Source organism: Pogona vitticeps, chromosome 3, assembly GCF_051106095.1.
Source record: "Pogona vitticeps strain Pit_001003342236 chromosome 3, PviZW2.1, whole genome shotgun sequence".
NCBI classification, from domain to species: domain Eukaryota; kingdom Metazoa; phylum Chordata; class Lepidosauria; order Squamata; family Agamidae; genus Pogona; species Pogona vitticeps.
This window is the reverse complement of record NC_135785.1, coordinates 244494623-244512513: the sequence shown is the minus strand read 5'-3', so window position 1 is coordinate 244512513 and position 17891 is coordinate 244494623. Positions and strand designations below refer to the sequence as shown.

The 17891-nt window shown below is 40.1% G+C and overlaps 1 protein-coding gene and 1 long non-coding RNA gene across 2 annotated transcripts in view; one reads left to right on the top strand and one right to left on the bottom strand.

Annotated features, from left to right (window-relative positions):
* Positions 1–8688: 8688 nt before the first annotated feature.
* Positions 8689–11117, top strand: LOC144588065 (uncharacterized). The gene is made up of 2 exons (XR_013543398.1): positions 8689–8764; positions 10944–11117. It is a non-coding gene; the product is annotated as an uncharacterized LOC144588065 (long non-coding RNA).
* A 4062-nt stretch (positions 11118–15179) lies between these two features.
* ARHGAP20 (Rho GTPase activating protein 20) overlaps positions 15180–17891 on the bottom strand; it is a 92806-nt gene continuing 90094 nt past the window's right edge. Inside the window, exon 15 of the mRNA XM_020805193.3 lies at positions 15180–17789. Coding sequence (XP_020660852.3) covers positions 16060–17789 — 1730 coding nt within the window. The 3' untranslated portion in view covers positions 15180–16059. The remainder of the gene's footprint in view (positions 17790–17891) is intronic.

The window sequence follows — 17891 nt, the reverse complement described above, 5'->3', positions numbered from 1 at the left end:
CGAGGAGAACGTTGGTTCCAGGCAGAGTGGGAAAGCAGGATGAAACAGTGGGAAGAGGAGAAGCGTAAAGAAAGGGAATTTAAGAGGGCACAAAGAGTTGCTGAAGGACTTCCCTAACTGCTGAAGGACTGTTGCTAGTCCTGACCCCTAAATCGGAGGGAGAAATCATCCATGAATCCCAAGAGTGGACAGTGATCGTATTTTCCAGGGGCCAGGGATGCGGGAAACAGGTGATCCGGCCTGACGCACGGTACAACACTCCACCAAAGGAAGGCGACGGCATGGCATCCATGCTGCAGCACCATTGGTGCAAGTATGGAGCACCCCACTACGGAGACTCACAGATCAGGAGCGGTTTGGCCGAGCACCCCAGTGAGTTCATTGGACTTTGGGAGAGGGTTCAAGTCACCCAGTTATGGCCTGTTGCCAGAGTTAACTTGTTTCGACCCAATTTTTTCATAAGAGAATTACGGAACGAATAAAAATCAAGATGTGAGCACAATTAAAACATCTCTGCTTTTATTTTCCCCGCAAGAGGAGTTGCCCAAAGAGAGAACAGAACCCGACCACCCTCGTGCATTCAAAAATCTCTGTAACCGCTTACACTCACCCTGTATATTCACTTGGGTTTTTCTGTCCCTCACCCACATTTTATTTGTTCATCCTGTTAATGGAAACTAATGTATCTGGGCTGAAGCCTTGAGGGCCAATGGCAAGGGCTAATAAGGATGCAGCCTGTCAACTTTCTTCTGCCTGACGCCAAAACCCATGCTTCAGCCAGAAGCATCATTGCTGAATGACTGATGCATGAAACGGAAGGGAGGCGGTTCTGTCAAAGGCTTCATTCCTAAGAGCAGCAAACTGTTCCAGCATATAAAATGAGTTAATCTATCTGACACACAGGAAGAACCATGGCCGTGAATATTAGATAGGAATGAGGCAGGCAAGCTTTGGGGGAGGGTGAACCTTTAGTTCAGGAAATGTGGGGAAACTAGTACCTTTTTCAGGGGCAATTAGGATAGAGAAGCTGTGGTGAATTAAGTATTTGAGTAGGACAGAACTGCACCCATATTCTGGAGTAAGTAAGGGCATTTGGGATAGAAACAGGCAGGGATCAGAAACACAAAGGAAACAACTACAAGGTCTTCTTCCAAAAGAACAGAGAGGAATTTTGATAGCAAAACCTTAACATTTAACTGGGCAAGAAAATGTAACCCACTTGTGTTAAGAGCAGGTGGGGAATATTTTCGTGTGTCCTACGCCTGCCATTTTAATTGCCAACATTAATATTAGAAACCACAGGATGAGGAAAGAAAGTGGCATGCAGTCTTTTGGTTGACACTGTTGCCTGCAAATAGCACGTTATTGTTTCTTCGAAAATCTTCTTTTCGAAGGAAGGTTGTTCTTAGTGCATGGTATCTCCAAAGGGTACAGTTAAGTTCTGTCACTGATTTGATTTGCTTCACCCCTCCTCTGCTTTCTAACCCATCTACCCTCTGTAACATGTATGCTGTTCACAAATCTTTCTACACCTTTGAGTGTTGAAAAACTTTCAAAATGCCTCTAAAATGATCTAAAATTTTTAATTAAGAAAATAACTAGAATGTATTATTTATTACTACCCAAATGATGAGGAAAAGGGCATGCTTGACACAACCTTGAATTTTCGTGGGTTTTTGTGAGCAGAGAAGAACTCAGCCCAGAATTCTACACATGAAAACCCTTCAGCTTCATCCTAAAGAAAGCCATTTACTACATGCTTCCAGACTCTGGCTGAAATACTGCATGAGCAGCTACGTCAAGGAAGGCTGGTGATATCATAAGCTGCAGCAATCTCTTGGAAATAAAACATTTCTGAGAGTCCCCTGAAGGACCTAAGGCTCCCTCCATTCTGGGAAAGCCAGCGGGCAAGGCAGGATGGGCAGAAGCTTTCAGTTTCCAAAAATCACCACATCCAGTGAAGTCATCCCAGCAGCAGCATTGTGCTATATTGTATAAATCAATTGACCGAATTTTTGCATTCTTCTCTACCAATATGTTCAGCCTTGGCATCATTTACATAGTAACTGTCATTCTGATCCTCCCATAATTCTACAAATACTAAATAATTGTTGAGAAGTGTTACTGCAGAGGCCAACACTGAAGCAGATTAGTAGAAGAATATTAATTTAGTTAGTTTTCACAACATGTACAACTCTGTAATTGCACAGTCTGCAAACAAATTTGCTGTGGGTTTGAATAACTAGAATATGGCAGCCATAGCTGGGAGATTATGGGAGCTTTATTCCAAAAATCTTTAAGGTCCACTCCGATTGTGCTGATTGACAGGTGGCTAAGATCTGGTTTATAACAGGTGCCACATTTTATTTGGGACAAGAGCCTTCTGTTTTTAATTTATCAGTAAAATAGCGTATAGAAAAGTGTAGAGATGGAATAAAAGGTGATAATAAATTGGGCATGATTCACAGGGACATTTTAGAGATATGCAATCACCTGTCCATTTGCAGGCAGAATCATGTAGAGCAGAGGTGTGGGGGAATCTCTGGATCTCCAGATGCTTACACCATACTTTCCACTGGTTTTTCCAGAAGGGGCTGATGGGATTTATAGGCCAATTTATCTGGAGGACCAATGTTCCCCACCCCAATCTGGTGGAACAAACTGGAATAATCAGAATTACCCTTGCCAAGACAAGCACAGTTATACTGTTAGGAAAACAAGATTAAATAAAAAGATACTGTAGGAGGATTCTATCTCACTTCTGTCATAGTAACAGATATGAACAAGTGTACAGATAGCAGTCATCATCATTATCTTGCAGTCTGCCAGACCTTCTGTTTTTATTGCATATATTAACACTCACATCTCAAAATAAGAGTTCATTCTTTGTTTTTATTATAAGCATCTTACAGCACCCTCTTATCAAGTTCTCAGAGTGCTTTACAAAAGGACTAAACAATAAATGAATGAATACAACACAAAATATTTTTATTTTTAAAATGTGTGGTTCCTGCTCTACACCAAACCGACAAGATCATGTTTGATGTGAATCACAACTGGGAAATCACAGGGCTGACCTCTTACATCCCTTCTCAGGGGCACCATAAAGAGTCGGAATGACAATGAACAACTTCATTTGGTCCAAATAGCTACAATATTGTTGTCACAATAGATAGGCAGACAAATTAATCCATATTTATACAGATGGAAGATCTGCATTGTTCTCGAGTCCCCCATGGGACATTCTACCACTTGAAGCCTATCAGGCTTGGCACATGAATTTAATTGCTTAATTTGAACTGTATGCTGAGCACAGACTTTTCCACAGGGACAAGGGCTGCCACAGGCTTTATCATATCAAGAGCCTTCTATGGTGTCACCACAAATGCCAGCTCTTCCTAGAGGACAAGTAGGGCTAAGAGTAGCCATGTTAGATAGTCCAGAATTGAGCCATTTCGTGACCTTATCTACAAGAAATAGCTTCCCCTTGCTCGGTCCGGTTGTCACATAAGATTTAGATCAAGAAATCTGGTTGTAAAACATATTCCACTGAGTTTATCTACAGTTAAAGTCTTGCTGTAGAAGTGAAAATCAACTAATATATTTTAAACTCAAGCTCAAAACACGATTTAAGGATTTAAAAATGGCAACACTCCCCTGCAGGAGAAATGTCTGGCCTACAGGATCTTGATGCTGATATTTTGGAATAATAAATGCTGGGTTTCACACCCAATTCCCTTAAGGTCCTCAGGCATGTTTCTTAACCTCTTTGCTGCCGTTTCCTACTTCACACTAGGGAGATAAGCAAATATTACATATTCCTCCAGATATTTAAAAAATCTGAGTAGCAAAGTTGATATCTCTACAGCTTTTCTCATAATAATTACTTCAAATCTAATTTTAATGATGGGTGCAACTGTTTCCCAGCCTCTGCCTTGGTAAAACATAACAAAGCAAAGAATTCAGCTCTAAAAGAGCTAAAGGATTCATGCCAGATGCCACATTATTTGGATCATTTTCTAGAGACAAAACTGTCCACAATAATACATGTTTGGTTGTTCCTATGCAGTGCCTTTCACTCAGTTTCTAACATTTACCTCCACAAGCACACATGCTCCACAGTCCACACCCACGGAGCCTGCAACGAAACGTTGCAGTACATCCTCAAGTACCATCTCCCCAGATCTTGGTGACATTATGACCTTGCTGCTAGTGAAATTTTCTTCTCCTTTCCATCTTTCTGCCACAGTATAGTCTGCAAGGTGACTTCTAAACATTATTTTATTTCATTTTTTTTTTAATATTCTGGGAACATACTGGTAATTTATTCGCAAAGGATTTCACGGCCGGGATCTAATGGTTGTTGTGGGTTTTTCAGGCTCTTTGGCCGTGTTCTGAAGGTTGTTCTTAATGTTTCGCCAGTCTCTGTGGCCAGCATCTTCAGAGGACTCCCTCTGAGATCGCCCCCCCCCCAGTGAGATTGCTATCTCTTCAATGGATATAGACTGAAATGTCCTCTGAAGATGCCGGCCACAGACATTGGCGAAACGTTAGGAAGAACAACCTTCAGAACACAGCCAAAGAGCCCGAAAAACCCACAACAACAGTACTGGTAATTACTTGGGAACTGTTGTTTCCTGTTAAGACACTACAGAGAGTAAGTTAATATAATTTCGCTGGCTGTGGCTCTTACTAGGAACAGGCTCTGTATGACTTCTCTCCTTCACCATCTCACATCTTATAAAGCTGTTTTTCACAGATAATTATAGTCCCAAGCCCACAAGTAGTTGTTACTGTTGTTAAGTAGGTCTAAAATGTTTTACTGTCCTATGTATTAAAAGAAAATCATTGCTTTTATTTGCTTGGTTACACAATTCTGAAATGCTCTTTCCATTGACTTCACTGTTACCTCAACCTCCACAATGGAGCATGAGGTAGCAGCATAAACCTGCACTTCAACCATATGAGCTTCCTTCTCCACCATTTAGGGATTCTGCCCCAGCACTACTAAAGAACTAAAACAGTAATACAAAATGGCTGAAGCTTTCTCTCCTTATGTACAGTAATGAACACACAGAGTAGCCATACCTTTGCTACTGGAAAATTGTATTAATTACAATTTAAAGACTACCAAGCTATGTTTTCAATTAATGCTGAACATCCTGTGGCTGCTAATGCTCTAACCTCTGCAGCTGTTCCTGAGGTAAGGTTTGCTCCTTTTTCTTTAAAAGACATCCCGTCCTGTTTCTTACTATTTCCTTTTTAGCTCTATGTCTATTGGCACTTATGCACACATTTCCTACTAGAGGCAGTAATTTTACACACACCATCTGAAAGGGACTACAATAGTAGAATATTTTTCAAATGTTACCTCTGGAAAATATGAATACTAAAGCAAAAAACTGTAATTGCTGGTGATGTAATTGCTCCCTTCAATGGATTTTCTAGACACGCGCTGAATATTCCTGCTGCGCAATCATTCTAGATGAAAACTGTGCAAGAAAGTAAAAAAAAAAATGTCAAATTGCAACAGTCTGCTAACACCTAAAATGTAAAATAATGTATTTTAGTAATTCCTATTTGTTAGTAACTCCAAAACTAACACCATAGCATCACCATGGGTCATAATGGGAAATCAGAATGCTCTCTCCAAAGCTGCCATGTTACTCATGGAAAATTGGTCGTTGCAAATCTGGAGCCAAAAAAATTACAACCAGTCCTTGTACAAGATTTGTGTGATTTTTACCCTTGATCAAGACTGTAGTCACAACTTGATCCTGAAAGAGCAGCTATTCAAATAGGCTCCATAAGAGATTCTCACCACATACTGGCTGTGGTTACTGTTTCTCTTCTACCAACCCTTTCATGCCCCCCACAACACAAGGAGTTTGGGGGGGGGGAGAACTTTACTTTTCATTTGCTTGTAATATATGCTTATCAAGTTCATTGCCAATATATCTCCAAAAGCCAAAATGTTTAAGGTGTATTATCAAAAAATTAATTCTGAACTTATTTCAAGGAAAGCCTTACCTTGGGACAAAATTGCAAGTAAACAAGCATAAGGGTACTCGAATTCAGACTGGCTGTTGTGAAGAATTACAATGCTTTCAGAAAATGTGGGACATGAATAGACTTGGGTAGCAGGACAGTCATCTATTTCAGGCATAGGAAGTGTCAAATATTATAGGACTCCAAAACCGAATGTGTAAGATCTATATAATGGCCGCTAGAAAGTGGGGCATGGGTGGGGCAGGAGCAGGTGTTCTACAGATTCTTGCTGTTGTGGCCCTCAGATCACAGGAGGTTGCTGACCTCTTTTTTTACAGTATTCAGAGACAATACCTTTTGTATTAAAGACTGCATAGAATGGCTAAAGGGCTAGGATGACTAAACTGAGGCTCTTGTGCTTTGGATGTGCTATGAAGATTCAGTAAAAAAGATAATAATACCAAGAAAAGTTGGAGGCAATAGGAAAAGAGGAAGACCTCACATTAAATGGATCGGTTATTCATTCATAAGTTGCCATATCAATGTCAATACCACATGTCAATCACACTGTTCTAGCCTAAGCATTAACTTTTAGGTAATAGCCTCCATTCCCACTATTTTGCTTGAGGGTAAAAAACAAAGCAAGACATTCTCCTTTTTGTAAAATGCCCTGGAAATATTTTTACATTAAAAAGTGAAAGATACCTTCAAGAAGTAATAATATAAAAATAAAGTAAGCACAGTGAGAGCTAGTGTACTGTAGTAGGTAGAGTATCACACTGGGACTCGGGAGGTTTGAATCCCAGCTCAGCCACAGAAACACGTAAGAGGCCAGGGAGGGACAAACATAAAACGATTTCTTTAATATCTTGTCCCTTCAGAAACTCTTAACAGTCACCATTAAGCCTGGTTTAATTTGACAACATGTAACACACACAAACTTTGATTTGAATAGAGATCAAGTATCTACGTAAATTTACAGAGTACGTATCTTGTTGGGTTTCACAGGAATACAGTGTGAGAAGTAATCCAACAGATTTTTATCAAAAGTGTGCGCCTGCCTATGGCTGTGTAACCACCTCCTTCCCTGAGCAGGAATAAGGAGATATTAGGAATGGATGACCCATTTGGTAAGGTACAATGGTGTGGATGTTTACTACGGAAAACAATAAACAATAAGCAGACTAAATCTTTCAGCAAAGTGCCAGCTAGGCAGTTTTTTAAATCATTCACTTCTCCTCCCCACCATTTGTAACTAATCCTGACAGCTGTGTGCTAAAAAAAATACTTTTCACTGTTCCAGAAGATGCAAGAGTGATAGCGTTACTAGACAAATTCTACATATGCAAGAAATATCTTCTTGAGGGCAAACAGAGAAATCTCCCATGAATGGGAAATATACAAGAGCCCTGATGGTTCAGACCAAAGAGCCCTTTCATGCTTTTTCCTCCAGTGGAAAACTGGGTGCTTCCTGGAAGTTTAAGAAACAGAGTGCAAAGGCAAGCCCTCAATTTTGTTATTACTTCCAAACAGGTAGTATTTTGTTATCTTCAATATCTAACAGCCTTTGGGACCAATCCTCTGTGACAGTTCTTTGACATTTGTTTAAAGCCATCTAAAATAGTGGCTAAAAATGGCTGGATGGCTCAGTGAGTTGGCTACCTGGCTGCCAACTCAAGAGTTTGATGTTGGGAATTTGATTCCCCCTGTGCATCACAGAAGAGCCAACCTGCACAGCCTCAGGCAAGCTACGCAGTCCCAGGACATGTCCAGAAGAAGGGAAAGGAAAGCCACTTTGGAGCATTTATACCTAGAAAACCCTGGGAAGGCTTGCCATCAGTCTGAATTGACTTGATGGTACCCCTTTATTTTTATTATTATTATTATTATTATTATTATTATTATTATTATTATTATTATTATTATTATTATTATCATTAGTAGTAGTAGTAGTAGTAGTAGTAGTAGTAGTAGTAGTAGTAGCAGCAGCAGCAGCAGCAGCAGCAGCAGCAGCAGCAGCAGTAGTAAGATAGTGGGTCATCCCCATATCTTGGAATACTGAAGTCCACAATGGAATTACAAATTGTACTTCAGACACCATAAAATAACAAAAACTTATTTGCTGTTTTTTTAAAATGAACTTGGATAGGGACATGCTCTCTCCTAATCCATGAACCTGGGATAATTCACTGAAATAAAACGGTGAGAGATTTCTTCTTCTAGTTCTCATTCCTCTTCTACTAGAGACTGGATTTTATCATGGCTTTTGTGTGAGATTTAGGCAGATAAAAATAATTACTTCTTTACAAAATGCAGACTGTGGAACATGCTACCACAAGATGTAGTGATGACCATCAGCTTGGATGACTTTAAAAGTTAGAGAAATCTGTTGACTACCAATGGCTGAGAGTCCCAATAAGTGACATATTACCTGGAAGCAGCATGACTCTCAATATTAGTTGCTGAGGAACATGTGTCAGAAGCTGCTATTGCACTTGCATTGCTTGTGGGATTCTTAGAAGCAACTAGTTTGTCACTGTAGAGACAGGAAGCTGGACAAGTTAGCCTTTAGATCTGATCCAGCAGGCCTCACTTACATGTTCTTATCTTTTTTTCTTGAGATGCATCTCCACAATTTCTGCTTTGATACTGAACTAGAGGAATTTTTACTGAACTAGACAAATTCTATCCAGTGTGGTGTACTGGACAGTATGAAGCCTAGAACTCTGGAGAACAGGGTTCAAATCTCCACTTGGCTATGAGGGGAGTGGAACAGGTAAAGCCACTCCTTAAATATCTCACTTACCTTGAATGTCCTATTAAGGTTGCAATAAATTAGTTCTGACTTGACAGCACAGAACACTCACTGAAGGAAAGTAACCTTGCCCAGGCCCATTTCCTAGATCTTCTGCTGATGCTAGCCAAATATTGTGCTTATTGTTGACTTCCTTTCTTCAGAAAGCAGCTGACTCAGCAATCTAATGCTCTTAACTTTCATTGAGGAGACTCAGAATATTTATTCTCATGGCTGTGTGTGTCAGCAACAATTGTAAGACATTTCCTGGGCACGCTTCCCTAAGAAGTGTGAGCAAACACACTAAGTTTCCCTATAACTTCTGGGATTAACAGGTACTGAATTAGAAGACCGGCAAGACAGACATAGAATTGTTGTCTACTTGAAGAAAATGGAGTTGATTAAACTGGAGACCTCCAGCCAGGTTTCCTGAATTCCACGGCAGTCTTAGAGATTATTATATTGCTGGGAGAACAGATATAGCTATAGTCCTCTATTGGGTGTAGTCTTGTTTTCCTGTCCTGTTTACAGTGCACCCTCTACTTACGGAATTAATCCGTATTGGAACGGTGGCTGCAGGTCGAAAAGTCTGTAGGTCGAGGCTCCATTGACCTACAATGCATTGAAAACTGATTAATCCGTAACTGGCTGTTTTTGTTCCATTTTGTTTTTCCCCCCGGTCTGTAGTTTGATTCTCCGGCTGCAAGTCGAACCTAAATTTTGCGGCCAGAGAAGTCTGTAACTCAAAAAGTCTGTAAGTGGACCCGTCTGTAAGTCAAGGGTCCACTGTATTTGTTGCTGTTTCAATACATGGTACCTTATTTATCGCCTTAGAAGCTTTTTCTAAATTGAAGCTGATCTATTTAAAATCTTAAATGTAACATAATAACGTCAACTGAACATTAGAAATAATTTCCTGACAGCAAGAGGTGTTTGATGGTGGAATGAATAACCTCAGAATATGGTAGACTCTCCTTCATTGTAGCTTTTTTAACAGAGACAGAGTAGCCATCTGCCAAGGTTGCTTTAACTGTGAGCTGCCTGCATTGGCATGAAACTGGATTCGATTACCTTTGGGGCTCTCTATGATTGAGCCCTTGTCCAGAAAAATCTTAATCTCTCAAATCTGCCCATGATGGAAAATAGTATACTATTACCTGTTTTTGCTGAAACAATCAGCTTAAAAAAAGTTGCTGGTCATCTGGGACATGTTTTGGGGAAGCATAAATAGTGACTTAGATCTCAACTAAATTTCTTATATTTAGTTCCTAACAAACTCAGCAGGATTTCCGTTGTAATTAACTTGGCCCATTGATTCAACTGGATCTAAATTCAGTTAACATAATTTAAACCCCACCTACTGTAAGAGTGGTAGAATACTAGTAAGAATAAAATATAAATGTCAGACTAACAATATCCCTTTTTACTGTTCTGTACCAAAGCATCTTGAATATCTGTCAATTGTGTTTGTATTTTGAAGTAAAATCTGCAGAAGCCCAGTAACCAAGGCCAACTTGAGTAGGAGACAGACAATCATCTCTCACTAGAGCAGTAACTGTTGATGAGGAAGAGAAGAGGGTTATTAGTGTAACCCAGCAACAACCAATTAGCAGCAATCAAACAATCCTCTCTGTTGAATGGAAACATTTGAAGATATCATCAGGCATGCCATTTTAGTTGCACTGGAGTATTTATTGAATTCATCTTTATGGTTGTATAGCTGAGATTGAAAAAATCTACATCTAAAACTGTAAATTAAAAATAATACAATATAGAGAGGTGAGGAAGTACCAGGGAGGCAAAGTCCATCAGTAAGGATGCACATAGTGGCAAAATAAAACTTGCCATAATAGGTGAAGTAAATACATCATGGGCTAATGTTTATTTAGATTGTTTTCTTCTAAGGAGAAGCAAGACTGGACACAGAAAAGAGATGAAGATCTCTCAGAAAACTGTGAGATTATTTACGGTAGATCAGCAAGGGCTCCTGACCCCCAGTAGCACTACAAAAATATTCCCCGCCCTCTAGCCCAGCCAAAAATAAGATTACAATCCTTGATCTGTAGTACAGTATATAGATCTGTTCTAGCATACGTGTATCAGCCCCACGTCCTGTGCACTAATTAATATAACTTTTCACTCTTATTTCTCCCTGGAAAAGACCCTGATGTTGGGAAAGTATGAGGGCAAGAGGAGACGGGGACATCAGAGGATGAGATGGATGGACAGTGTCATTGAAGCTACCAATATGAATTTGATCAAACTCCGGGAGGCAGTGGAAGACAGGAGGGCCTGGCGCACTGTGGTCTATGGGGTCACGAAGAATTGGATACAATTTAACAACTAAACAACAACAAGCACTCTTATTTTGTGTCTATTATGGGCTTTGGTGGACCTCTTGCATCAAATGACAGAAGATATCCCACAAGCCTACAGGCTGATCCGGCCCGGTATAAAGAATACAACAGTATTCTTGTGGCATAAGGCAAGACCAAAGAACAAGAGAATTTTAGGAGACAACTCTGGAAGATCAGAGATTAATTTTTTAATTCCTCAACATTTTGCTCCAGCAGAGATTTTAATAAGAAAAAATAAATAAGTTTCCTGCACATTCTGCCATATGCTCACATAAACAATAGATGAAAACATATGGCTTGTGGGTGGCGTTAAGACTACAAAGCAGCTTTTTTTTCTTGGCACAGGTACTTTTTGATATAATGCTAGGAATCTCAGTGAGTGCATGTGCATGTGTTTTTAAAGACTACATTTCTGAGTCTTCATATTTGTGACAAAATGTCATAAACCATCTGGTGTCAGGATTGCAGTCTTCTATCTTCAATACTGGGTCTCAGTCTGTAAATTCTTTGTATAAAAAGCCCTTACTGTTTTTGGATAGCAGGCATTTCACTGGCTGCTGTTATCCTGCTCCTGTCCAGACCAGTGACCAGGCAAATTTAAGTAACAGAAAAGGCCAGGGAAGTTTATGCCTGTCAGCAAAGAAGCTTGCAGAAACAAGGAACCATCATACTGGGGAGGGGAGAGAGTGAGTGCACTATTGGTTTTAAAGACTGAGGAGTGAATCTAATTTCAGTTCCAACTAGAGGCAAACTGCTAAAATGAATGGGGCTTGGTAGACAACACTACAATAAGTCCCATTAATTTCAATAGTCCTACTCTGGCTGGGGCTAGCACTCAAGATTCCATGGATACACAAAGAGGCTGCTTTCAAACTCCTAACCCAAAGAGGAATTATATGGGTCCCCCTCTGCTACATCAGACTGGTATTGTAACTTATGCGCTGAATGCTACAGGTGTACAAATCACTAATTTTTCAAGGGAGAATTATGAAAAGTAAGTGTTAATGTAGAAAGCTCACAAAAGCAATAAAGTGTTGTAGAGCAAAGACAACAATCCCATATTTCTTTTCTAGCAAATAAATCCTATTGCAAGTGTAGGGAACATGTGGCCCTCAGGATGTTGGGCTGCAACACCAGTTGGCCTTAACCACCATAGTGCAGGTAATGAATGACAGGAGTGCTGTCCACATCCAACTGCTTTAAATCCTGTAATATTAACCCATGACAATGCATAATCAAACTAAGATTGTGTGGATCAACATCTGGCTTTGTGGACAAAATGAATGGCTCAAGAAAAGGAATAGCTTGTTTGATTAATCAATAAATAAACACCTTAGAGGGCCACTTTTGCTGGCTATTTGCACTTGAGGCTGACTTATTTTGCATTTAGCCATGTCACAGCCACTCCATAAGGACTGAGTGAAGGAAAAAACTATCCTGGAAATACACATTACCCTGATTGCACTAGAGTTTCCAAGCCATCACCAGAAACATCCAGTGATAATGTGGGGACTCCTTCTAAACTGCCACTTGTTTCTATGATGATTGTGCACGAGAAGATAATAATGGATTGTACTCTCTGTTTTGATCATGAACCAGAAGGACATGTGGATTAAAACTAGAGATATTATGAGAGAATGTAAAAATACAATTCCTGTAGTAAAAAGAAAAGAAAATCCTAGATGAATGATGGAAGAAACTTAAAATTGTAAGGGACATGTGAGAAGCAGAAGTAAAAAGTGACAAAAATAGTCAGAAGCAAAAGTAAAAAGTGACAAAAATAGGGTCAGAATCCTAAATGCAGTTTTTCAACAACTGTCATGTAGAGAAAAAGAGAGCTATTACAATAACCACTGCAAAGAAACAGAGAAGAACAAAAGGGGAAAAACAAGAGAAATCAAAGGGAAAGTTAAGTATAGATTAGGAATGCTGAATGACCAACAGGGCACTATCTGACCAGGAGAAAATAAAGAGAAGGTGGAAAGAGTATACTGAAAACTTGTATAGAAAAGATAAAAGAATTATAGACCCCTTTGATGAGAAATCCTACGATGAAGAACCTGCAGTTCTAGAAAGTGAAGTGAAAGGTTCTCTGAAAGCACTAGGAAGAAATAAATTACTAGGGGTAGATAGAATACTGCCAGAACTATTTCAAACCTCAATGCCAAAATCTTAACAAAAATATGGCAACAAGTATAGAAAATGAAACAATGGCTCACAGACTGGCAACATTCAATATTAATATATAGTGGTGCCTCGCATAGCGGCGTTAATTGGTGCAGCAAAAATCGCTGCTAAGCGATTTCATCGCTATGCGATTTTAAAAAGCCCATAGGAATGCATTGAAACCTCTTCAATGTGTTCCTATGGGCTTAAAACTGACCTTTAAGTGAAGATCCTCCATACGGTGGCCTTTTTCGCTGCCCGGTAAGCGAGGAATCCGTCCCTAAACACAGCGGGCAGCCATTTTTTTAACCTGGTGGCCATTTTGGAACTGCTGATCAGCTGGAGAAAAATCATCGCTTTGCGATAATCGGTAAGCAAAACAGGGAACTGATCATCGCAAAGCAAAAAAACCCCATTCAGACCATAGCAAAGCGATCGCTTTTGCGATCGCAAAATCTTCATCGCTATGCGATTTCATCGTTAAACGGGACACCCGTTAAGCGAGGCACCACTGTACATTCCAATCCCCAAGAGAGGAGATGCCAAAGAATGCAGGGACCAAGGGGCCATTGTGTGCACAGTTATGCCCAAGTTGTTGCAACAAAGACTTTTACCTTATATGAAGTGAGAAATGCCTGACATCAAGCCAAATTCCAAAAAAGAAGAGGCACTCGAGATCAGATTGCAAATATTCGCTGGCGATTGGAGAGCATGGAACATTTTCAGAAGATCAGTTTATGCTTTACAGCAAAACTTTTGACTGTGTGAATCATGAGAAATGATGGATTGTTCTGAAAGAAATGAGTGTGGCTCTGCATTTGATTGTCCCAATGCATAACCTCTATTATGGACAAGAAGCTACCATTAGGACAGAATAAGGAGAGACAGAACAGGCAAAGCTGTCAGACAAGGGTACATTTCATCCCCTTATCTGTCAATCCATATGCAGAACACATCATACAAAAAATCAAAATGGATTCAGATGAAGGAGTGAAAATTGGCAGAAGAAACATCATGTATGCAGATACCATCTTATTGGCAGAAAGCAGCAATTACTTGAAACAACTTTTAGTGAAAGTGAACAAAGTACCAAAGCAGGACTGCAGTTGAACATTAAGATGACAAAAATTATGGCTACAGAAGAACTACACAACTTTAGTATTTTCAGTGAAGAAGCTGAAATAGTTAAGAGATTTTGCATACCTTGCTTTAATCATCAATCCAAATGGAAACTGCAGCCAAAAAATAAGAATGAAACTTGGAACAGCAGCAATGAAGGACTTAGAAAAGATCAGTAAGAGTAAGGATGAGTCACTGGAGACCAAGACCAAGATCAACCACACTCCTGTATTTCCGAACACTATGTATGGGTGTAAAGACTGGACAGTAAAGAATGTTGACAGGAAAAAAATGATTCATTTGAAATATGGTGCTGGAGGAGAGCTTTCTGGATACCTGGACTGCTATAAGGGTGAACAAAATAGGTCCTAGGGCAAATCAAGGTTGAACTTCTCTGGAGGCAAAATGATGAACACTGAGGCTATTCTACTTGGGGAACATCATGAGAAGGAAGATTCTCTGCAAATGACTATAAGGCTAGGAAATGTTGAAAGCAGCAGGAAAATAGGAAGACCAAAATCTAGGTGGATTGAGACTTTGCAAAAGCTGAGCAGAGCTGTTGAGGACAGGACACATTGGAGATCTCTCATTCATAAGGTCACCCTAAGTCAGAGGCAACTTGACAGCATGTAACTCTCTGTTTTGAATGTTTTGAATGTCTTCTACACTCCTATCCATGACTGGATACAGAACGCAGAACCTGAAAATCACCAGGAATAATGTTATTTGCCCAACAGTTCTCATCCCATCAGCTGTATAGAGCAAAGTCAAATTTATTTCAATATATACATACATGTCGCCAGCAGTGCCAAAACCAAAAAGTTAGCAGCATTTTCTTCAAGTACAAAAATACACATTTATTTCAGAACATATACAATAGCAAAAATGTACCAATATACAATCTTGAAGCATTCTGAAGGTAATGGTAATGCATTACTTTCAATATATTATAATAAAGATTATTTCAATGGTATGTAATAAAATTACAGAAGTTTTGACTGCACACCACCACCACAAGCAAGATGTAATGCCATTGGAGAGAATCATATTTAAGAAACTATTCACAACTGAAAGAAAAATGAAATACCCAAACAGAACACAAAATGGTGACCAATGTAACACTTGGAATTGTAAAGATACAGAAGGGTTAAGATTTATGCTTCATTTAAAAACCTTCTTTTGCTCTGAGAGTAAAGCAACTGGAACTGTTACACAATTGGCCTCATAAAACATACAAAAATGTTAAAACTTTTCTCCTTGGAGGACAATGAAATGGACCATCAACTTCAAAACAGAAATACAATACCATAGCTATGGAGGCCCAGGTTGACCTCACACACCACATCCAAACCACAGCAGACACAAAACGTAGCTTTACAATGTTCAGAACATAGAGGGATAGTTTAGAGAAAAACTGTTTTGCAAGCACATACAAAAGTATTTGTTAGTGTTCCACTTTAAAGTTCTTGGTATCACCTTCCCTAGACATCAGAAAACATCTTCAAAATTCCATGCCTTTATGTGGCGAAGTAATTCCTGCAATCCTATAAACAGTAAAGGTCCCTGATGAGAATATAGCCTTCTGGGATTATTAAACCAAACAAATTCAAAATAAAATTATTTCACACTGGCTTTTCAAACGTAAGATTCTTCTGTGAAAAGGGTTTGGTCCATCTCTTCAAATTTAGAGTCACTGCACAACTTTTTCCGCCATTCCGTTTTGCTCTTATCAGTCCCTTTTGGTGATTTGGGGAAACACTTATTTGAATTGGTCTGAAACAAAAGCTCATCCTGAACTCTGGTAAGGTCTGAAGAGGCAGCACAAACTTCCCTTTCAGAGTTTGCATCCGCAACCTTGGTGCCTGTGCTTAATGAAGAGCTATCATTCTTGGAATCTGCCATTTGCTGGGCTGTGATCTCTGTGGACAGTGCGCGTCTGTTTAAGTTTTGCTCAGTGACCAAATGACATGCAGTGCTTAAGACAGCATCTGGCTCAGGTTTGTGATCAGTTCTTGGATTAAGAAAAGGTGACTGTGGTTTATGAGAAGGCGAAAAGGAAGAACTTTCCTCTTCTTCCTCTTCTTTGCTTTGCTCTGCCAAAAGCTCTAAGGCCTTTAACCGCTTATCCTTGACTTCCATCTGACAGAAGGGAAGGTTGCTTAACTGCCCGATACCCTGAGAAGAACCGCTCTCCTGGTCCACCAACACAGCTGGAACATCTGCTGCAAAACAGCTGCTCGTTCCTTGCTCTTGCCCACGACACAGGCTGCTTGTGGATACATCCAAAGGAGATGCAGGTGACTCCAAAGTTATTTTAATGGAACTGTTCTTTTTCTCTCCCTGTTTGGAGGATCTTTCTCTTTTCCGCAGAGTCCAATTTTTCATGGTGGAAGCTCCACTTTTTAACCATGTGCAGGGATGGAGAGTGACGGGTGTTTTATGAGGAGGCCATTCCAGGCTCTCTTTCTTAACACATACTGCGCTACCACTTGCTTGGTTAGGAAAAGAGCCAACCCCTGATCCCAAGTTGGGACCTGAGAAAGAGTTAAAATCAGGAGAAACTTCTCCGTATTTCCTTTGTGGGTGAAATGCACAGTCCAGAGGAGAGGAGGTCTCGGTTGGGGTAAACACAGAGTAGTCCGAAAACTGGGAAAAAGCGCTATCAAGTGAGCTCATTGAAGACCCTGAAGGAGAAGTGCCAGGGGATGAGAGACTAGAACAGCTAGTCCTTGAGCAAATATTTAATCTAAGCGGAGGTGGTGGGAGAAGGCGATTAGATACATTTTTCTTTTCCACGCTGCTGCTTTCAGAGCCATCCTTGCCCACATCTATTCCCATCACTAGACTCTGATTCATAAGCTTCTGGCCTTCCACTTGGAGTGAGCGAAGCTGCTTCAGATAGTCTTCATCTGTATGGGATATAACAGCATCACAGCTGGCTTTGCGCACGGCACTTTCATGGAACCCGCTGAGTGGTGTAAAATTAGAGGCAAGAAGGCCAATGGTGGGTTCGGAACAGCGCCTGTGTCTTCTTGAGCTCTTGACAACATCTGAGATGGCTGTGGATGAATAGCCTGATGTGACCGAGCACAAAGAATCATTCTCAGAGTGCTCCCGCGATGGAGATTTGTGATGGAAGCCAGCCGAAATGGACACTGGTTGAGATTTGGCGGGTAATTTGATTTGAGGGTCATCCGGTTCAGGTGGGTCCAAATCACAGTCACTCAGGGTCAGAACAGAATCCCTACTCCTATTCTCTTCACCTCGGTTTTTAAGGAGGTTGTTAAATGAGGAGTCTGTGCAATCATTCAGCTCATTTTCCAAACTGTCATAGGAGGAGTCATTCAAATGAAAGGAAGACAGATCTGTAGGAGTACGAAAGAGGCATTAGAGCACCTTGAAGCATCACCAGTAAAATTAATAGCAGCAGTACTTAATGCAAAAAGGTAGACTTGTTATATCAATTT